Source organism: Chionomys nivalis, chromosome 17 (genome assembly GCF_950005125.1).
Source record: "Chionomys nivalis chromosome 17, mChiNiv1.1, whole genome shotgun sequence".
Lineage (NCBI taxonomy): Eukaryota > Metazoa > Chordata > Mammalia > Rodentia > Cricetidae > Chionomys > Chionomys nivalis.
This window is the reverse complement of record NC_080102.1, coordinates 12,820,825-12,844,405: the sequence shown is the minus strand read 5'-3', so window position 1 is coordinate 12,844,405 and position 23,581 is coordinate 12,820,825. Positions and strand designations below refer to the sequence as shown.

At 40.1% G+C, this 23,581-nt stretch overlaps 1 protein-coding gene across 3 annotated transcripts in view; it reads left to right on the top strand.

Annotated features, from left to right (window-relative positions):
- Window positions 1-375: 375 nt before the first annotated feature.
- Window positions 376-23,581, top strand: part of Trps1 (transcriptional repressor GATA binding 1) — a 236,252-nt gene continuing 213,046 nt past the window's right edge. For 2 of the 3 annotated variants that reach the window (XM_057791673.1, XM_057791671.1), the window contains exon 1: window positions 1,038-1,146. In XM_057791673.1, the coding sequence (XP_057647656.1) occupies window positions 1,137-1,146 (10 nt within the window). In that variant the 5' untranslated portion in view covers window positions 1,038-1,136. Of the gene's footprint in view, window positions 495-1,037; window positions 1,147-23,581 lie in introns of those variants that run through there. The other variant, XM_057791672.1, reaches the window with a different exon arrangement.

The window sequence follows — 23,581 nt, the reverse complement described above, 5'->3', positions numbered from 1 at the left end:
TCCTCCGCGAAGGCTCCTTTGATATTAATAGTGTTGGTGTCTTGAAACTGACGTAATGCGCGGAGAGTGAGGTCCTGACAAGCGATAACATTTCTGATAAAGACCCGATCTCATTGCAATCTCCGCGTCCTCTTTTTCGCTGCTGCTCGGTGGCTCCGGACCTCGCGTCCTCCTGATCGCTCTCTCGCCTTTGCCTATTTTTTTTTTAAACAACAACAACAACAACAAAAAACCCCAACAACACCCCCTCCCTTCTCCCACCCGGCACCGGGCACATCCTAGCTCTATTTCCTTTCTCTTTCTCTCGCGCTCTCTTTTTTTTCCTGGGGGGGGGGAGGGAAAGGAAAGGGGGGGAGGCAGGAAAGACCTTTTTCTCCCCCCCCCCCCAATAATCCAAGATCAACTCTGCAAACAACAGAAGACGGTTCATGGCTCTGGCCGCCGCGCCACCATCTTTCGGGCTGCGGAGGGTGTTCCTGACGATTAATCAACAGGTAAGGGGGAGCCGGGCGGGCCGGGGGGCGCGGGCTCAGCCGGTCGGGGCGCCGTTCCGCCAGCGCTGCGCCCGCGCGAGTGTGCGCAAAATGTGGGCGATCGCGAGCAGGGAGCCCTGGGAATTAAAAGTGACTTTCTTTGAAAAAAAAAAAAAAGCCCAGCCGAGGGAGAGAGTGTGCTGCAAGCCAAGCGCAGGCTTCTCGGGTTTCACACGCATTTTCTTTCTTCCTTTTCCCCCCCTTTGCGCGTGTGATTTCTTTCTTTCTTTCTTTCTTCTCTTCTGCTCCCCTTAAACCCCCCCCCCCAATTCCTCTGCTCCCTTTGCTGGGTCTAAGGCATCTGAGCCTTGGAAACCAGAGAGACTTCAAACTGCAGTAGCCCCCAGAGTCAGGAGGGTCAAGTTCAGCCGCCGGGGAGGAGGAAAAACAAATCCCGATTTGCCAAAAAAAGAAGTTTCAGGCCGGTGCCCCCTCCCCCTCCCAGCCCCACTCCCCCTCGCTGTCTCTTGCTGGCTGATTTTAATTCTCTCCTACCGGGAGCAGCAGAGGATCTGGAGGTGGCTGGACCCGAGGGGCCGCCGCCGCCGCTGCTGCAAGTTTTCTGGGGGCTCCTGACAAACGGGGAGCAGACTAGGCACCGGCATGCAGAGTAGTAAGTTGGGTGAACTTGGGAGGGTCGGGAGGGTCTTCAAGAGGGGTCCTGAAGTGGCCCTCCAAGTGGTAAAACAGCATAGACTGGCTTTGGTTGTGAAGAGTTTAGTTTGCAAAGCCAGGCTTCAAACTTTTTTTCCCTTAAAGGCCCAGCTGGGCTAGAGGGAGAGAGTGTGGCATCCCCTGGTAGCCCCGTCTCTGGTCAGCTCAGCGCTGCCTGGGCCCATGGGTCTGTGCCCTGTCGGTACCATGAGGCAGGGCCTTGCAGCCAGGGAGCTTCCGTAGGGGCTGAGCAAGGGGCAGACTTCCTCTGCGGTGCGGTTGATGCGCCATGTGTCGAGCGGGTCAGGGGACACTGGCTGGTGATTAAACGCCTGACAGCGGTGGGACATGCAGGCAGACGGGCTCTTTGCTTTCTGTCTAGTTCCTGTTTGGACTGTAGAGTCTGAAACGCATCTTTGAGAGGCCAAGGCAAACACCTCTATCCCTCCAAATAACTCCAGGATTATAGGACCCCATGAATAATTTGAGGGTGAAGCAGAGGTGGAAGCCGTTTGAAGTGCAAAGCTGTTTTTGTGGCTGGGAAGGCTTTTTTTCTGTGAGTACCTGTCTGAGATGGTGGTGTTTCCCCTTTCGCCAGGGAAGTCACTGTTTTTACAGCTCTAGGACTCTAAAGCCATTGAAGTGAGAGGACCAGAGAGGACTTACTGGGGCTTCTCAGACTATCTTGCTCGGGCTGACTCCAGTTTAGGACCTGGCTGACGTCCCCGTATCTTTTTAGGCCTCAGACTTGATCCTTTGAAAGTTTTTGAGTAAGAGCCATGGATTTAATGATGAATCCTAACTAAGATAGAATATCCATCCTTATCCGGTTTTGGGAAATCACCGCTAGAGTTTTAAGCAAGGTAAGTGAAGAGAGAGGGGCCGAGGTATAATCAGGCACAAGTTAGGCCGATTCATTGAACTTTTGTAAGCTCTCCAGGTGAACGGGAAAGGCCTGGAAGAGATAATCAGTACAAAGGCAAAATACAGATAAGGGCCTGGGACAAGATTACCAAGAAGTTATCCTTCTAGGCCTTGTTGGTTAAATTTGAGTGCTGGGGGGCTGGAGGGGGGAAGAGAACAAGACTTAAGTCTTCAGAGTGTTGTAAACTTCTGAGCCCGAACCCACCAGTCTCTCTAGAGAACCTTTTCTGCAGGTTTTAGAAAGAGTTGATCATTTAGAAAAGGCTGCCAGAGTTAACCACGTTAGGGACCATCAGTAAAGTCCTGTGGCTAGCAGGTCCTTGGCTGGGCAGAATGAGAATGAAAGTCTCTAATCTCACAGCTGGGCAGTTTCTTACTCGCTGTTCACTTGCCTCTGAGGCGCTTCCAGTTAGGGTAGCACTTGTGTAGAAAAGCAAAGGTTCTAAAATAATCACTATGCGGCTTTCCCCCACTTTTCCTTTCCCCAAGTATGACAGGGTTGTGAATAAATACAGGGTTTGGATGGGAAGATGAAGCATTTCCTGTAAGTTTCGATGCTGACAGGACAGTCTGGAAATGATACCAGCATACGGAGGATATTTTTTCCCTCTTTTTTTTTTTTTCTTTTTACCTTTGAGTGTAAGTTCATTAGTGGCATGCTCAGACTTCCCAACTTAAACTTCCATGTTCATTGAGTTTATCCTTCGGTAGATTTCATAACTTCCTTTTAAAGCGGTACGCTTGGATCTGAAACATCTCCAATCAGTTAAATGGACAGGGCCGGGAATATGCTGGTGGGATGATTATTTTTGGATAGTAGTCCTGTGGAAGTAGAACCGTAAAGGAGGAAATAGAGTCACAATGACTACATGCAGCCGTGATTTCTCTAAATGTAAGCGTCATCAGGACAGGACTCTATGGGCAAAATCTTGTTTACTTTTCGTGAATTGATATTGATGGTCTCCCAATATGCTTTTTTTGCCTGCTAGGCTATGTGTGCGTGGAATACTTTTACAGCCATGATCAGTAAGTCTGATACTCTCCGAATACCTGGTAGGAAGTACCTAGCGAAACAGTTTGTCACTCTGGAATTTTATATTTTGTTAGTGTTCGTGCTGCTGGTTAGCTTGCCCTTTGTTAAAGTCAGTATTAAAGGTGTGGAGGAGAGTTCCAGAGAGGCTGTGAGTCCTGAGCTGAATTCAGAGCTCCACACTGTGACTCCTAATATTGTGAACAATTTTGTAGAAATTTCTGTATACTTTCATATGAGCCGGTTTGGCATCCAAATCGGTGTGCATTTAATCATAAGTGACCTATATAGACCCTGACTTTGTTTTTGGCATTATTGTTACTTGTAAGTCATGAAACAGTCCTGAATTTCTTCTAGTTTTCATTGGAAGTCTCAGTAAGTTGCAAAAGGAGATCTTCATTCATAAAGAAAACCTTCCAAACACGGAAGTGAATGCATCGGTGGGAAACTGCTTTTTAAGATCCTAGTATTTTCAATGGTGCTTTTACTAATGTTGCTATTATTATTATTATTAGATGTATATGTGTCTACATATAGTTAGAAATGATGATTTGCTTCTAAAGATACACACATTGTCTATTAAAGAAATAAGACAAGGGTGTGAGTAAACTCTTTTAGCAAACTCTTATACTATCTGTTTGGAAGTAAATAAACATTACAGAAAAATATTAAAGAACTTCAAACAGATTTGTTTTTAAAGTTAGAACTTAATTTGAGTTTGAAATTGGTGTCAACATTGATAACTGGCTCCCTGATATTTTCTATAATTATTGACATATTACAATTATTATTACTTTAATACGTCATTTGAGAGCAAACAATAATATCAGAACACTGTGCTATTGTACATGGAACAAAATAGACTTTCACCGAGTTGTGGACAGGTGTCTATAATTGATTTCAAGGGAAATTATTATTTGTGAAATAAGCGATGAACTTAAAATAAAATGACAGGCTCCCGTTAAAACGTAGCCTCATGAAGATATTCTCTGGTGTGTAAAATGAAGCCATTCATTCAACACTGACAACTTTCCACTTGGTATTTGCCTCTGCTTAATTTAGTTTCCTTGGGACAGCTAGTGTGGTAGCCTGCATCTGTTTTTGGCAGGCATAGAAAACTATAAACTCAGACAGTTCTTCTGTCTCAAATATTGTAGCTCATGAGTTACAATCAATTTGATAAACAACAGGAGAGTCGTATGAGCTTGCGTTCTGACGTTCATCCTTAGTCCAGCTTTCAGGTAACAGGTTTCTTTTCCTTCTTTTTCCAGTTATGATTGCTAATATTATGGATAACTAATTGTTCTTATTAGGTTTTCTTATTTATTATTTATTGAGATATGGGGGAAATGAGTGATATCATATACAGACATAGTTAGACTTTGCTTATCTATGGGATAGCTACATTTTATTTGGATGTATGGAAAGAAGTGAATTTTGTTGTCATAACAGGATTCATGGGATTTAGTGGACACTTATCTTGACTTTATCAACGGTAATTCAACACCATTTCCCAAGTGTGCTTGCTGTGCTCATGTATAGAAAAGACTTAATATGCTTCACAGTCGTTTGCATGCTAAGGACTGAGCAGTTGTTTTTATTATTTTCAAAATCACTTGTGTCCTAAAGTCTTTGATCAGTCTACTGAAGTATCTGAAAATGCCAAGATTTGTTCTTAGACTACTGTTCAGTAGCAGGTAGAGAACAGCCTGTTTTCTCCTTAAGTGTAAGTTGTTTCAAAGCTGTTTGTATCAAATATTTTATTATAGATGACCTCAATAAGTGAGGCCTCAAATGATACAATTATGCCCACTTTGAGGGTCTGTATTATCATGGGATGGTGTTTATTCTCTTGGGAAATTAATTTCAAAACTTTGGTTTGTTTCTCTGTAAGGTATAGTGATGCGGAATTTGATTTGGGTTAGAAAGAGATCTTCGGGCTCAAGGAAACCCTTTTACTGAATTTGCCAGACGCTACAAATTATTTGGATTGTTAAGAGCTAGTTAAGAGAAGAAGTCGGCTAGTGACAGCCGCTGCTGGAACTTTCGCGCCACTACCACGCTGAGCTCTTTTTATTATCCCACCTCTTTTTGCCCCCTCAGAGCCCAGTTTCAAGATCCCAAAATAAAGATGAAATTATTAGTGTACTTCAGATCAAAAGCATCACTTAAATAATTTTTTGATTCTAAGGTATCATTGAAATACAGACATTAAGGCTGGCCGTTCAACATGTTGCGTTCAAATAATAAAAAAATTGATTTTTAAAATGTTGCTAGCTCTTTTAAGACCTGCAGTAAATACTTTACAAGTGGCTAGACACCTTCCCTGGTGTTCAGTTTATACAAGTAGGAAACTTTCTCTCCTGCTCTTTCTCTCTCCCTTTCTTGTTTTCTTTAAACCAACTGACGTCATGCCAAACTTTGCTTTAAAAGAACAGGCAGAAGTAATTGGTAGCTTTTAACTTTTAATAATGTTCTGCATTGGTTTTGGTGGCCAAAATGCTTTTTTTTTTTTTTTTTTTTTGAAAAAGAAAAAAAAAGTTCAAGTAAGAGCGGGCTTGTAGCCTGAGGAAGAAAAGCTCCGTTGATACAGTTATTTTTATTCTTGTTTTTCAATCTCTTATTAAAAGTCCTTCCTGCTGAGCTCTGCTGTATTTCTTCAGTTGTTCGCTGTGATGGCTGGTGAATTGGAGGTTACTGTAATTTAAACATTTTGGGGACTTGAGGGGGAAATGGGTGTTTGCCTTGCCTTATTTCTTTACTATTTGAAAGGGGTTAAAAAAAAAAAACAGGTTTCATTTCAATCGAGATTAATTAATGAAGGTTATCAATGATGACAGGTCAATGAATATGTTTATATGAAGAATGCCACACCTGTTACCAAGACTCTAAAATATGGAAATTTAATTGTGACATTAATCTTTTTTATGTGCAGAGGAAGGAAAATAGATGAAATGTTACCAAAATGCAGTTTTATTTTGAAAGCATTGGTTTTAAGATTCAGTGTGTTCCTACTGAAGGATTTTCATTTTTCCATCCTGAGACTTTCAAGTGGCATCTTTAAACCTTACTTATCATATAGCATTTTAATAATCTTTTTCTTTCCTGTACAATTTGCGCAGGGAAACATAGCTTTGTCTGCTTAAGGGACACCTTGATTACATTGATTGACAAGGGCCAACTTCAGAAGTTGGCAAACAGAAAAAATCTTTTCTGGGGAGAAAAAAAAATTGTGTCAGTATTTCCTTCCTTGGGAAAAGCTACTCCACCCAGACGTGGGGCCCTCCTTCCCATTTGTGGAGCAGAACTGAGTGGCGATGTGTGGTACAAACTGTTGTGGAGGTTTAAGTCTTTGCTCTAACACCAAATTTCATCTGTGAGTTAGTTATTTTCACTCCTTCCAGACACAGAGAGTCCCTCAAGAATAATATACCCTGGGAAGGTGGTGTCTTCGAGAGGAAGCATAGTTACTAGCTCATTTATAATTATCAAAAGTATTCTGTACTGTCCGGACTCTTGGAGTGTTCTCTTCTTAGACATTTGATGGTTTTGATTTGCTTTATTTGTTTTTAGCTTTTTACTGGGAGAGCTACAGACTTTCATTTGTACCCGAAAGATTCCTCCTTCAACAAGTGCTCCTTTGCTTAAGTATTTTCCAGGGTAAAACTAGACGAATTAAGCTATATGTTGCTCGGTTAGCATAGTGCAAGTTTACTGGATTCAGTTTTGATTTAATTAATAAGTTTTAGAAAGTTTGCAGGCATAAATTTCAAACCATAGGCATGTCTGACATGAGAGTTTTTTATTATTTAATAAATGTTGGTCTGATACTCCAAAATTAGATTGTTATAAAGTTTAGCAAGAACGGAAAAGACAGAGGGAGGTATTGGAGTTACAGCCCTTTAATACCAGCAGTCTGTTTACTGTGGAGTGGTGGGGAGGGTTAAGGGGAGGAATTGTGGAAGACGATACAAAAAAAAAAAAAAAAAAAGGAGAAAGAATCCATCAATTGCGCATATGATCCCCTCCCCTTAAGGTTTACTTAAACAATATGTTTCGGTTTTGCCTCAAACCATTCTGCACCACCTCAACTCAAAGCGTCCACCACTATCTTGGTTCCTGAGCGATTAAGGATGGTGTTTTCTGTTATATAATGAGCAGCTGTATTGTTTGAACAAAGGTAACATATTTTGATTTGTGTAATTCTTTGGTAGTTATTAGGAGGCTACCTATAGAGTACGAGTTGTTCTATAATACAAAGCCTGTGCATTCTTGATGCACACACGGTAACTGCACTGTGCTGGAATTACTGCAGCAATGTATGCATGCTGTTGGAGCTATATTTTATATGTGTGATATTTAGATCCACCTTGATGGTGGAATTTAATGTGCTAAGTCATGACTGCTGTGCTTTAAATGGGAGTCTTTTAAAGAGATACATCACTTGTTTTTTTTTTTTGTTTTTTTTTTTTTTAAAGCTAGAAGTTTGAAGTGAGTGTGGCAGTTAAACATAATGAATCTGTCATTCCTGTAGCACTTAGATATATTCAGAATTTACAAAGAAATTTCAAAAAAAGGTAAAAAAAAAACACCCTATAAATCAAAATGCCCTCTCATTGTGTATTTTAAGTAGTGTTCTGAGAACATTTTTGAAAAAATCTTATTTCTGTGGGGAGTGACAGTGGAGTGTTTTTCTGAAGAGATGGCTTCGTAGGCTGGCACTTTCCAGTTTACAATTCTATCAGCTTAAAACGTTATGCAGAAATCTTATGGAACATGTAAAGACTCCGTACTCTGAGCCTATGCATTTTTCCCTAGGGTGATGGATTCTGTGCGTCACCCAAATGTGATGCTATTTGCCTGGCTTGTAATACTGGTTTGAGGGTTGCTGGATGTCCTAGTTCATCAAGCAACATAATACAACAACGTTGGTAACTAGGTAATTGACACAGTCAAAATAGACTCTGGAAAATGTTCCAAACACGTTAAAGTCAGCTCAGAACTTAGCATATATTCCATTTATTCAACACTTAAATAAACAGATGATTCATTGTCTGCCCTTTAAGCCTTCTATAGTCGATATCACTAGGAAGAAATATATAAATGCTCACAGTTCCTGTTTTTATTTCTTGTTCTTTAGTTCAAAAGGAGCACAGCTGTCTTGCCTTAATAATTGCTTTATCTATTAATTAGCTATAATTTTGATAATGATAACGCAGTAAACATTTGTGTTTCCTGATGTACATGTCTCAGGCTTTAAGAATATTGATATTATTACTATTTCTTAAAAATTTGAGTATTATAAAAAGGACTAAGTTTAATATAGGATAATATAGAACTTATTTAAACATAAAAAATGTCTTAGATGTAAAAATAGGAATGAAAATGTTTTCATTCAGAGCTGGTTTTCGTCATAGAATTTGGATAGACTATGAAGTTTACAAACCAGTAAAAGTCCATAAGAGAGCATGTTCTTTGTGATTAGATATAGTACGATTTTCTGAGCGCTCATGTGAGTTGCAATATCATTTCTTCCATATATCCATATAGGAATTAGAGCTATATCTATAAGCAGTGTAAATAAATGTAAACACATGTGGCAGAGTCTGGGGAATGAAATTTCTCTATTACCTGATGCGCTTATGTGCAGAAGGGACACACGTTGATGTCTTAGGATTAGTACAGCTCTTACATCTATGACTTCATGCTACTAAGCACACACATCTATGTTCACATGTGTGTGTGTTCTCTTGGGGTAGAGGTCACTACCTGGGAATCCACAAACTGCACATTTTTAAAAATGCCATTAATCTTTCTCATGTCCCTCTCAGTTGTTTAATGCATCCCAGAACCTATTTGAGAGTTAAATTAGTTATCATTTTATTTCTCAGCGAAAGGGAGATTGACTGAAGAAAACGAAAAACAAATTCCACTTTATGTGATGTCATGATCCACACATCATCTCTGCTTTGAAAGATTAGTCTGTTTGTCTCTCGATACTAAGTAGCTCTGAACATATAAGTGTTCCTAAGAAAATACTTGTTATTGTCTTTTTCGTTACTAGTTATGTTTTTAATGATTGCTGAAAGAGAATCTGGGCCACTTTACTCATAAATGATGTTACCCAGCTGACGGAAGTTAAGAGTGGTCATAAATATATTAAGTTTAATCAATGTCTATACTTCCAAATTTAACAGTGTGTATTCTCACTTCTGGACAATTGGTAATTCTATGCGTAGTTAATTTTTAAATGTAATTTTGAGGCCTTTGTACCTCATCTGTTTTCTTTATTTTGATGATGCATTTTTATGTTATGCAGTCTTAAAATTTTGAATGGACGACCAGACATGGTCATGATCACTATTGAAGGCATATGCTCTGCAAGGATCACTGCAAACCTCACTCCCTAGTTCTGCAGACGTAGAAAAGGTCTAGAAATGTCCTCGGTGATGCCACCCTGTAAGCAGAAAGTATTCTACACTTCTAAAGTGACTCCTTAAGAACAGTTTTTCCTTATTATTAATGCTGGATTCTTTGAGAGTAAGATGAAGGGAAGCTACAGTGAGAAACTTACTGCCATCAAAACCCCAGTTACAATAAACTGTTCTTTCTACTCTTTATCCTGTCTCTCTTTATTCTGTTTTAAAATGTTATGTTTTTAAAGATACTTTACTCTATTGAAAAAATGCCCTAATTATTTGTAACACATACTGCTTTTTAACAAAACACTTTGATAAACTATAAAATAGGAAACAGTCACTCGAAAATTTTAAGCCAGAAGTAAAAACATCTTTTGCATATGTTTTATTAATAAATAAACCTATGTACATGATTTTACATGCTGTCGTTGTTGAAGTCTTAACTCTTTAGTGTTGTGTTTGTTTACAATTATATGTATACATTCCTCACTCTTTATCCCAAGAATATAATCCACTCTCTTGTATTTGACATTTAATTAAATATATCTGTGCTCTTCCTACTCGCTGAAAGATTTGATGTATCATTGACAATAACATTTGAAAATGTGACTGACACAGATTTTAATTAGAAATAGAGAATTAAAGGTCGATTAGTAGCGTAAGCAGGTTTTCCTCATTTTTTTTCTGTTGCAGGTTTTGGTTATTTTAAAGAAAAAGAAATCTCTCAGCAATAAGGGGAGTGGACTGCGTAGAGTCAGACACTATTGCAGCATGTTGCTTTATTCATTTGTATGTTTTTTTGACACAGAAAGCTTTGACCTCTTAGCCTGTGGTCCTTGGGAATTTTAGATAAACCCCACTGGGGTCACACTTGCAGTTCTGGCTTCGCGTGAGAGAAGGCACTCTGTATGTAGCGTCTACAGAGCTACTGCACTGTTTTCCTTCAGGACTGGAAGGTCCTTTAAGTTAATTTGGCATTTGGAAGCACAACCGGAATCCTTCCTCTCTGAAAATCCTCTGGATGGGTTTCAGAAGGGCAAGCAGAAATCATGGGCCACATGATGTCGCTGACTTTAGGATGCTAGAGAAAATTGTGCTGAGACCAAGCATGCTGTCTCTGGATTATTCTTCCAGGCTTCACCAGCAGGTTTTTCTTTTGCTTTTTTGAGAAACTTTTTTTTTTTTTTTTTTTCAATTTGGAAAGGATTAAGAATTTCCCCTTTTAGTGGACAGATGTGCTGGCTAGAGAATTTTTAAATCTCCATTTCTTTTTGATATTTATGTTTGAAGGGCAGTTACACAGAAAATAGTTTAAGTTACATACAGCAATAATTTGATTTTATTGTTTGCTTTTGAACAGGCCACTGACACTTAATTTCTATGAGGGAATACATCGAACGAAGTGAAGTGGTGTTATAATTTGGAAATAATTACGAGTACCACTTTTTTCTAGCAAAAAGATTAAGGCAATTTTAGTTAATGCTTCTACCCAACTCAGCATTCTAAGTTTACGTTTGAATTGGACCACTCGATCACATGTGATGCTCGAAACGTGTGATATCTTGATGTAGGGAAGAAGAAAGGGGATTTTACAAATGCCCCTGGTGTGTTTTAGATTCCCAAGAAGTGAATGCCAACTATCACATTATCAACGCTTGGGGTCTTATGAGAGTTTTGCTTGTTTATTGTAGCATTAGTCAATGACACCACGCAGAAGCTGCTAGCATATCTGTCTACAGAGCTGGTGCAGTTCAATGAGGGACTGCATTTCCTCAAGGTTTGGGGTGGAACATAAGCTAGAATAATACCTGTCTTCTAAGGTAGGTCCCAAGGATGGGATTTGGCATGGATTTTCAGTCTTTCTGGTGTGACAGTTACAATGGGTCGAAATATTCAGAGTGATCAGTAAGGTTACTTCTGTCTTTCATGTCTAGGAAAATATAGCACTGGATGTTTGCTTTTTGTGTGTTTTGTCTCCAAGCAGAGGAAACTGACAGTTTTATGTTTTAAGTGCAGAAAGTTGTTCTTGGCTAAGCAACCCTAGAGTTAATCACAGGGATGTTAACTTGAATTTTTGTCTTTAAAAAGTTTCTGATTTTTTCAGATGAAATGTGCTGTTTTTATTACCAAATTGACATCTTACCTTCTAGGTTGACTTTTAGATAAATGTTTGTTTAAATGTTCTTTCTTGAAGTCCATTGCTTTCAAAATACAGACTTTTTGTTGTTGTTGTTGTTTGTTATTTTTTCTTCTTTAAAGCTTTTTGGGAGAGGAAATATTTAATCTTTTTAGCGTGTTTTCGTTTTGTGTTTTAGATTGCTGGTCCTCTGTGCTTTCCTGTAAAATACAAACTGATTTTACATGCATTTTGTGTTCTTTTTCGCTGTCATGTTATCTCTTAAAAACCTCTGATGCAGGAGACATCCAGGAATCGGGAAGCTCAGCTCCCAAACCACACCCTGGCAGATATTTTGATCCTTTGTAAGGGGTCCCTCCAGGGAGAAATCTTTTCCCGTGTCATTTCACACTTCGCTTTTCTACTTCAGAAAAGAGGGATTTGGAAAAGTCGTGTTATTAATCACTAAAGTTGACTGAAAACGGAGAGTGGTGTAAAGGAACGTGCCAGTTGCTTGAGGAGCAATTACATTTTATATTTCTGGATTAAATTTTTGGTTGGGGGAGAACAAACTTTAACCAACGTTAAATTCTATTTAAGAACAATCTATGGAATTCTCCCAAATAAAAAAGGAAATTATGAAACACCATCAGTGACTCAGGTTGGAATTACTTCCGTACAGAGCCGAGACTTTCTTGTGACATATTTTAGTGGGAGGATGTTTTAAGTATAAAGAAAAGTCCCTCTGTTTACACCTGCATTTTTTTCCCTGACTACTGTTCTGAAGATGATGGGCTTTCTTAATGTACAGTTATGTACATAAACAAGGCTGAGACCATAGGGAAATGACAGCCCTAATTTATTTGTAAGGAAAAAATTCGTTTGTAATAGATGTCCTGCTTCCAAAAGAGGGAGACACCAAGTTGTGAAGTCATGCTCCTGTAAGCTGTTCCCTGGAAGGAGGGATGGACCCTAGAGACCACACTGTTTGATTCTCAGTGAAGTGTGTTTAGCAGTCCTTTGGTGTCTTCACTGGTGGGGATGGAAATGCGTCAAGCAGCCACCTCCTCTTTCGTCTGCTGTGATGTCAGGCAAGAATTTAGTTAGAGCTTTGCAGTGGGGCCACAACAGCTTTGTGGAATTAGGACACTGTGAGGATCCCCTGTCATGTTTTATGTGTTATTTGGAAACTGCAGTTTGAAATTTGAATGATAATAATGAAGTCAGACTCGTATTTTTAGATTTAACTTGAAGCCAGTAATTGCAGATAGTGAAACATTTTACAGGCTCTTTTCATCTTTTCCTACGCAGAAGAAAATGGGGATTGACTTCTCTGAGTAGCACCGTAGAAATAGTACGTTGACCTTACTTTGACAAAATAGGATATGTTAAAGATATTTGCTAAACTTCAGGGACGAGCAGCATGTGTATTTTCAACAGATTTACAATAGGGGAGTCACTTAATAAAGCGAACTGACAGTTGGATGACTTAAATCGCCTGAGGTGACATGCAGGGCCAGCTCTACCCTCTGCCTGTATTATCTTTGTTCTATGATTCCTCTCTGTAACTTATTCCCCATCTCCTTTACTGGGGAATGCCGTACATATGCAGAGTGTACGGGCTTCCAATTTCCTCACAAGGCAGAATAGCACTGTAGGTGTGTGATTTTTTAATAGCTCTTATGTAGAAGTAGACTCTGACCAGAGAAAGGTCCCTTTCCTAATGGCAGGACTTCCCTAAGTTTGTCAGTCAGGGACCTGCTGTGGTCTGTCTTGATCTTTGTTTTGTAATTCATGTATATTCAGAAAGATCATGAGGTCCTATATCACTGTGAACGACAGAAACTACTTAAATTATGATTCCAATGTAGCTGTACTCATCTTGATCTACAAAGGGTAAAACTGAAGGCATAATAACAGGTTTGCCCCTGCTTGGCTTAAAGAATGATCACCGTAATAAACATAAGCAAATCAGTAGACAATTTCTGGGCTTATTTGAAGAATTTGCCTAATATTTAAGGTTACTTAGTCTTTAGTTTCCCTCCACAGATGGGTATGAGAATATAATCAAAATGCCATTTAGTTTATCGATGGTATGCAGCAAGAATTTGGTGACCATATACTGAATGCATTGATACATCTTTTTATTGCAATGCCTTTGAAGATACAGGACTCAGAGGTGTACAGAAGTTATCCCGTGTCAGAGTTTCTGCGGAACATCTAGGTTACGGGTTCATTTTTCATCAGTGTCATGATGTGAACTTCCTTAGATTTACTGACCTAAAATCCAGCTGGACTGAAAAATTAGTTATGACATGGTCATTAAAGAGAAGAAAGTTTCTGTTACTCTTCACTTTAGTTGAAAATACCTTCAACATTTATCGATATAAAATCCACTGAAAGCAATGGTATATTGGAATTAGGACTTTTAATCTTTGTATAATAAACCAGAACCTCTTTGAGATGGGCCTGAAAAATGAGGATAGTTCATTTCAATGTGATTAAGAAACTTTTTGCAGCATTTTATTCAACTCTTTTAGAATGCATAGAAACAATTTAGCAAAAAAATAAGGAAAAAATTATAATAAATGCTGTCCCGCTTTGTTCTGACTATTGAATGAAAGATATTTCATGTTCAACTCTGCTAAAATGAAATGTTTAAGTTATAGATGTATTGGCTGTATTGATTTATTTTAATGTTTCTTTACTTTGTGTATTTAGCCATGATTTGGACTTAAAACATGGATATAATTATTTTTTTCTTAATTCTAATCAATTCATTTCTTTTTGTGTGTTTGAAGTACAGAATTTTTTTTACAAGCTTATGAGGTATAGTCAAACCCTAAGTTCCTTGGCTTTGTTTAAAGTTTATTTCTAAATTCAATTCTGTCGCTCATAAGAGAAGAACACAGGTTGGTTATAGCTGCAGTGTTCCTGTCCTGGCTTAAAAACAAAACAAAACAAAACAACAACAACAACAACAACAACAAATGGTGCTGAATGCCACGAAGTAAAAAGTTGACTTGACATGCCTGGCTCAATGGCAGACAGCTACAGTAATGGCTGTACAAGAAGCAGGAGGAGCTTCCAGGCTCAAGACTTGAGCTGGGCTGGTCTAGGATGAGCTCCTGAACCCCCTTTCTCTTGCTTGCAGTGGGAAGAAGATGGATGCTAGCTAGTATTCTCATGGCTTTGCTTTGCTTTGTGTCCTAGCCAGATGGCAGGTGGTTATTATTTTATTATTGTTTCCTCCCCTTGCTTCAGTTTTTTCCCCCTCCCTCCTTGATGTTTCTTTCAGGTGAAAGCTTTTATGAATAATTTATCAATAGGTATCCCTTTAAAACGAAACAGTCTCCCAGTGGAAAGCAATCACCTTTTTCTGGTTAGAAATTATCAATTAAGTCATGATGCAATGGTGTGGTTTAAAAGTAGTTTTTCTAAAATAAATGGAAGCGTCACTGTGATGGTGGTTCGGTAGCAGCCCTCCTTCTGCTGTGGAGAGCATGTTATCATACCGTCTGAACGACTAAACCTTCTTCAGCTGTTACCTAGTCATCAAGTTTTTCTCCCCTTTTCATTTATTATCTCTGCATAGTTGAGTTTCCTATTTTACTCTGACTTTAAATCATAATTTAATATCAGTATGTACCTGATACAGTTAGAGCCGAAAAAGGTAAATGCCTGCCTTCTCCAAGTTCTTCTTAATGATTTTCTTAATATCATCTTAAGTGTGTTTTTCCAATTGATTTCCCCTCTATCTATCAAGCACCTATGTTTCTTCTCTTACTTGAGGACACGCCATAGCGGGTTATTGCATTTTCTTCAGGGATTTGCTTTTGCAATAAGGCGCATGCTTGAGCACTTTTGCTTCTCTCGGGTCACAGTTATGCTAATGTATTCACTTACCGAAGTAAATTCCTTTTCAGGCAGTCTTCAAACTATTTCATCCTTGTTCTCATGACACATATTTGTGAACAAAGACTATCTTAGATGTTTTATAGAAGGCAGTTAAATGGGTTATAATCCGGTTCTCGTTGTTTATGGAGCTTTCTTGGAATGTAGGAAAAGTCTAAGTACAGCTTTGTAGGTAGTCTACGGCTAATGAAGCTGGGAAATAGGTTAGGACTTTTGCAGGATAGAGCCTAGGTAAGTAACACTCACCTAATACTGAATATAATTCCTTGGTTGGTTTAAAAAAAATCCCAGCTAAAGTGAAAGGCTACTTTTAATTCATTTCTGGATGGATTTCATCTAATTCACGTGAGTTTAAAATGTTACTTTCTGAGACTTATCGATTCCAATGTTTCCAAGTCCAGTGTGGAATCCAGTCTCTCCTTTGTTTCTTTACAGATTAAAGATAAACCAAACCACCTACAAAAATAAGATGAGACTGGAGGACATATCGGATGTCTGAATTTGGTTCTCTTTTGCTGTAAATCAGCAGAGTGAAGTGTACCAGGCCTCCTTGTTTCTTGACAGTGCTCTCCCGAAGTCACTAGCGGCCTTGCAGGAGCTGAGCCCCAGTGGAGTTTCCATCTGATCTCAGTGATCAGATGTGTCTGCTTAGCCAGCCATCCTCTCCCGTGTCTCTCTGGGTTCAGCTACTGGGGCTTTCCAGTTCTGCCACCCTTCTAGTCTGCCCTTGATTTTTTCCCTCTAAATATCTGTTCCTTTCTTTGAAGATTTTATGCTTCCAGCTTTTCATCTGAATGAAATAATTCCAGATTCTTCCCTTTAGTTCCATCCTGCCTCTGAGTTCCAAGGCCATCAGCCCCCAGCTTCCACTAAGACTTGCTATACACTTGTTTCTCTTTATTGCTCCTACATTGAGGACCCTCTATAGGCTTCCAATTTACCAGTTCTACCTGTCCTCAGTGGAGGGCTACCTGGTTCCAGATCATCAGATCATTCTCAAAGACCCACTTGGTAACACTTTTCTGTCCTTATGACATACACTTTTTTTTTTTTTTTTTTGGTTTTTTGAGACAGGGTTTCTCTGTGGTTTTGGAGTCTGTCCTGGAACTAGCTCTTGTAGACCAGGCTGGTCTCGAACTCACAGAGATCCGCCTGTCTCTGCCTCCCGAGTGCTGGGATTAAAGGCGTGCGCCACCACCGCCCGGCTATGACATACACTTTATCCAGCCTTTCCTCTAGCAATCCACTTCGTTCCTCCTGAGGCCTTCTGTTCACTTAGGGGAAGCCCCCTCCCCAAACTGGACTACATGTCTGGGAAGCACCCCTAAACTGGGCTACACCTCTAGCACTAGTGGAGCTCAAACAAGAATCACCCTGGCATTATAAACCTGAGGAAACTGAGTCTAAACCCAAACCATCCCAGAAGTTTTTTGAAAATGTTGTATTAAGTAGGTACTTGAATATTTCAGGTTTTTTTTGTTTTTTTTTTTTTTTTTAAATCCAGAAAAGTATAGGGCTGGCTTCCTGAGGATGAGAAAATTGTGAAATTGTATCGTCAGGTTTCAGAGAGGAAAAGGATTATATAGTGCTACATAATTAATAGACTCTCCTTGAAATTCACCCTGATGTTTTGTTTTTAAAGTATAATAGCACTGGTTACAGCTTAGGATGCTGTGTTTTACAGTGCCCTTTCAAATCCTTCATTTTAATGACTAATGCTACCCAACCAAGCAAAACTGTCTTCAGAAAACTCAGGTACGGGGAAGCTTTGAGACATAGAGAAATTGCTGAAAAGCAGGACCTAGGATAGCTTTACTGTGTTTGACGGGTACTGTCTTTGAGACACCGGTGTACTCGAAGATTCAAGATGATAAATGAATGAATTACTCTCAAAATGATGAGGGTAATGATGTTAGTCTCCACAGTGAAGAGTCAGGTATGTGGATTTGGACTTTCTCATGGTGAATTCTTTTCCAGTCCAAATATTGTGTCATGTCAATCAAGAACAGTGTTTTTTGCTTTGGTGTCACAGTACAGCTCTCTGTAAACAGGTCCAGTGCCTGGGTGCTACGGAAGCAATGATGACGTATACCCTCAGAAGACAGAAAACGGTTAGTGATGAGTAGGGTCCATTAGGCCAGAGAAGAAACACAGCTATCACTGCCTTAAGATGCCCAGGTTCTGGCAGGAAGAGGATGCTGGAGTTCCCTTTGCTTTTAAAAATACCCATGTCTTCCCAAGAAATGACCAATAAAGTGTTAAGTGATTATAGATAATGCAGCATTTTCATGCTTGAATAAGAATAGCCAAGACTTCTGAATATTTGATGCTTACTAATCACTTTTACTTCCATCTTAACCTCAAGGAACCATGCTCAACTAATTTTTGAAGACTAGATCCTGATCTTTTAGAAGTAATTTCATTTATTTTTAACTAAAACACTTCTTTTATCTGAAAATTGGGAAGTCCCTTGGATTTAAATTTATGACTCTACTCATTATTTAGATATTAAACATCTTTGGAATATTATTAAGGGATACTTCTATTGTATAATCCCGACCCCTATAGGGAGGCCAGTTGTGAGGGTGCTATCAAGGAGGGGATCTACCAGTGAACTTCTGAGGCTCCTGTGGCTGATTCACTTGTAGGATTCCTATTCCTCTGTGTTCGCTTCTTCCTTAGAAACCAAACATTCCAGAGCTTCCCAGGAACCTTAGCTAATTGCATTTTTCAAATATACTTTTGTGATGTCACTTTTATTTATCAGCGACTTTACAAATCCTTTGAAGGAGACATTTGGATTTGCGGGCATCGTGTCTGCCTGTATTTTGCACTCCTTAAGCAACAGTAAGAATTCCGAGTTCTACCGAAAAGTGTGTTCCGGTTAATAAGTAGGGGTTTTAAAACCCTCTGTACTTTTCCACAACTGAGGGGGTGCATACTTTTGGTTACAAGCAAGTAGGCAAAATTTAGCCCTGCTGTTTTGGTAGCCTTGGTGGCTTACAAAAAAAAAAAAAAAAATCTCTTCATTGCCATTTCATAATCTCTGACATGGCTGTCCAGCTCTCCTGTCTGCTAAAAGCAGAAAAGAGGAAGGAAATGTATGTGTTGGCTCCATTAAAATGTCCCTTATCATCGTGTCTGTAGGAGTGGATCATGCTGCTGAGAATGCCTCTATTTGCCAGCTGCACGGCTTGTGTGTTGGGCTAGTTTCCTGTCTGCTAAAGCTGTGTGGTGCCCTTTAATGATGGGAAGGAGGACCTTATTAAATGTGTTGGCCTTAGTTTTCACTTGTGAAAATCAGGGAGCAGAGGGCATGCAAATTTGGCTCAAAGGCCCGGCTTGGTTTGCATAGAGATGAGTTACAAGCCCTAAAAACTTCTATGGTTGATGCACAGCCAGCACTGATGACAACATCTAGGTAAGAGACACCACAGGTCTTAGGAGAGACAGGTTCATAGGGAGAAAAAGCCCTGAACAGGAGGGCTGTCTTTCCTCAGCGGACACCTTACATGGCACGCGATTGTGAGGCACCCCACTAAGGCTATTGCCATTCCAGCTAAGTGTGTTGTCTCCAATTGCAACCTTAGGAACTGGGGACCACTCAGAAAAGTAACACTTAATATGCAGATGACAAAAATGTAGCCAACAGCAGCAGTCCGTACTGGTACTTAGGCAGGGCTGGATCTCTAAGTCTGTACGCTGTTCTATTCTGTTCTTTGCTGGTGGATGAGCAGGGTTCCAGCTGTGGTAACATCCAGTATGGTAAGAGATATATTTATTTACTTGGGTTAAGGCCTCACCATAGAGTCAAGGCCTCAGATTTTCCATCCTGCCTCAGCCTTTAAAATTCTGAAATATCAGGTGTGCAGCACAATGCCGGGCTTGACCCGGTAGGATTTTAGAGAATACAATTTAGACCTCCTAACACTGGGCCACTGTGATTTCTTCTTAGGACATACTTCATTGTCAGGTGATAAACCGGCACCTTTATAGATAAGGAAGGCATTTAAAATGTTTAGAGGAGTAATCTAGAAACACCACAAATAACATTCTCTTTTCTGTTGCGATAGCTGCAGCGTTTAGTAAACACACACACGCGCACACACACGCACAAGCACAGGAGAGAGAGAGAGAGAGAGAGAGAGAGAGAGAGAGAGAGAGAGAGAGAGAGAGAGAGAGAGACTCACAAGCTTAAGTAACTGCCTCTCCTGGCTCCATTACAGTAAAAAGACCGTGCTCAGCAAACCCTGGTAAGAGGAAGTTGTTGAATGACACGGGGGAGGTGGTACTGTCCTGTTAATCTTCAGGCTTTGTGCTTCCTAATGTATTTGTACTCTTGGGGAACTAATGCTCAGAATGGGGTCTGGACAACCTTGAATTCTGAAGTCGCTTGTGAATGGTACAAAGACTTCAAAAAGCTAGCTTGGTTTGGTTTAGATCTAAGCATTTCCTTAAATCAGTGATTAGCTTTATGGCTTTTTTTTTTTTTTTAATTGTGTTTTTCGGAAGAGTTATAAAGACACCCAGTGCAGTGTGGCTCCGGGCATAGTATGATCAGAACTAGACACAAGAGTCAAAAATTGTACCTTTCCCCTTTTCTAAAGGCGAAGTGGAAAATGGGAGCCTCAGATCGGTGAGCCTCAGGGTCCATTTTCTTTGCGGCGCCAGGAGAAGCGACCGGGCGGGCCGGGAGGGGCTGGGGCTGCAGCGGCGCCGGGGCCTCGGAACCGGGTCAGGCCCGGCAGCCGGGCCGCTCGCGCGTGCAGGGTGGTGGGCGTGGAGCGCGGTGCTGCTGCGGCAGCTGGTGCGCAGCCTGCCGGGCCACCCGACTCAGCTTGATCTCACCGGCCTCCCGGGGCCGACCCTTCTCTGTGTCCCCCCCCCCCGCCCATGGCTTCCTCTCCTACCGCCGCCCTCCGGGATGACGGGGCGCTCAGATTTCCTCCCGCCAGCCCCCGAGATGGGTTTATCAACAGTGACTCATCTTTAAATCCTGTTCTTCACCTGCGATCGCCGTGCGAACTGCAAGAGTTACCACTGCAGAGAACCGAAGTCCTAGTTTTTCGTCAATTAAAGAAATCTATGATTAGCCTTTGATGAGCGACCTGCTTTCACAGGGTTTTTCATTTGGAACTTTATTTAGGGACACGGACACACAGAGTAGAAGGGAGCATTGTGTCTCAGGCTTCTCAATCAGAAAGCTATGAATAAAACAGGCCTACAGTCATAGGCACCGAACTGCCATGTGCCTTATAATTAAGTAGCTTTATAAGCACATGAAACTGTTTAGTACTGGATGAGGCTTCTATAGACTTTTGGTGTTTGCTGTCTTTATGGTCTCTTAAAGTCTAAATTTGAAGATTGTTGCTGAATTCCTATTCAACCTTATTTGTCTTTATATTATCAACTTTCTTCTAAAGTTATTTCATGTTATGGATATGTCCCCTATACCCTTCGTTTTAATGCCCTTTCCTAGAGCTCCATCTTATAAAGAGCATGCCATGCAGCAACAATTATTTTTAGAGTAACTGCCCTGAAGTTCTTTCTCAGACAGGTCTTTAGCAGAGATTGAAGGCTATTGATTCACATAATTTGTATCCAGCTGCTTCCTTTTGGCCTTGAAGGTCTGTGGGTGCCTAGCATTAGCCAAAGGAGATAATTGATATGTTCCTGGATATGAGGTGACCAGTTCTACTGGTGATGACCATGGTGTGCACCAAGGCCTTCCTTAATTTTCAAATTAAAAATCCTAAAGGGCGCAATGATATCTGGGTATTCCTTTATCACATGCAACAGGTTCACGGCTAGCCTTGCTCTCACTTGGAACAGTTTTTCTGTTGATGTGAACTGAGAGATTGCTCCGGTGGTTCTTTCAAGGTCTGTCTGTGCAATCCAGAGCGTCGCTGGAGTCCTTATATAGAGCAAGGGTCTTTCAGCTCCCTATCTTGCCTCAGTCTCTAGGCGCTCAGACCCTAAGGGTGTACCACCAGACCGGGCAGATGAGGTCATTTCACAAGGCACAGTATCAAAATGAGATTATTTTATAAAAAGCAAACAGTTGTTCCTTGAGCATGCACGCCGGCTTAGTACAGCAAATCTTTTTAAGGAATTCATTTAAAGGAAGGTAATAATCTTATGATAAAATGTCAACCATATTTGTTACCAATAAGCAGTGTCCTGGCCTCAACCCCCCTAACTAAATAATCTCCCGATTAAACAGTGGGACTGAAGCCAACACCAGAAGCTCCTGGTCTAGTGTACAAATAAGAGAGACTTGACCCTGCCATCCCTTCTCTCTGCTGAAAAAGCCGCTCCTAGTGGTAGGCACCTACTCATTATTTCTGGGGTCATCAGTGGGTACCACAATATTTTTAACCTTTTGTTTTGTTTTGTATTTTCTATAATTTGAGCACTTGACCTGTTTCTAGGCTTATTTGATATCTATCCATGCACAGAACAAATTAAATGTTAGAAGATTCAATCACCCTGGTGCCTTTGGGGTAGTCCATTGTCAAGAAGAGGCTAAGGTCCGGCTTGGTGTAGAATCGCAGCAGATTCTGGCTGTGTGTTTATTTCTGCAGCCTGGCTATGCTGGAATAAAATCAGATTGAGAGTGAATGTTTAACTGCGCAAGTTTGCAGTTTTCCCACCTGTGGGCTTGACTAATAATACATAGATTTTAGGAGAAGAACAATTTAGATCGCCTATCTTAAACTGGCATGCTGAATGCTGAAGGGCTGTGTGGATATTTATTATGATAATAATAATTATAATGATTGTTCTGTTTCTAATCTTTTTAATTTCTGTAGGTCATTAACTATGGAAGGGCTCATTAGAATGTTCAAAATGGTGCTTCTAAAGCAGTGGTTCTCAACCTTCCTAGTACTGCGACCCTCATAACATTATTTTGTTGCTACTTCATAACTGTAATTTTGCTACTGTTATGAATCATAATGCAAAATATCTAATATGCAGGATATCTGATATGTGACCCCTGCAAAAGGGTTGGGGCCTATAGGTTGAGAACTGCTTTTTAGTTTTTTAGAAACTGTGGTTTTTTTTAATTTAAAATGTACATATATATATATATATATATATGAGAGAGAGAGAGAGAGAGAGAAAGAGAGAGAGAGGAACAACTGAGTCTTGTAGGAACATGTGACATCATAGTATTTCAAGAGACTTTCACAGCATCATCTAGGACTTAGGTTTGTTAATTTCCTTACATTTCAGTTTCTGTCCAAGGCTATCCTGAAATGTACAATATTTTTAAAAGAATAATTTGGAATTTTTTATGTTTTTGGAAGAACAACTCTGCTACAATCATTCTGTTTTTTTTTTTTTTTGGAGGGGTAGTTAGTTCTTCTTTTAATACACAATTTCTTGAAATTGTCACATGACTTTTTGATAGCCAAGCTTTTCCTGTCATGGCTTACTTTTTGTGGTGATTTCACAGTACTTCTTCCTTTTCTCCGCAGACGCTTACCCAGTTCCTCTTCAGAATTAATCACTGTCTTATTTGTCAATAGGTGTGGTAGCATTATCAGAATGCACCCAGTGCTCTTCTGAAGGCTGGTGCCTCAGATCTCATGTCTTGGGGTCCTCCTTGGATGTTTTAGAACGCGCTTTCGCTTGCCGTGTGAAGTGTGATCACAGCGTTTCGTGACTGAAATGATTCGTTAGTCCTGAGTTTTCCAGTGTTTCTCAAGGAAAACAATAAAGAGAAATTAGGTGATTGCGTCCTCACTGTAACATCTCAATGGAGCAACTCTGAGGAATTGTTTGCTTAAGAAGCAGTCAAGGCAGGAAAGCTATTGAGGCTTTAAAACAATAGACTAGATACACGAGATACTTCTAAGTGGTGATACAAGGAGCACCGTTGATGTCTACTGAGGTTTTTCTGAAGGAAACTGCAGCAAATCTTTGGACCTGTTGTTTAATCTGCTAACAAAGGTATTCCTAACCAAGAGTGCTAATTCTGAATGTT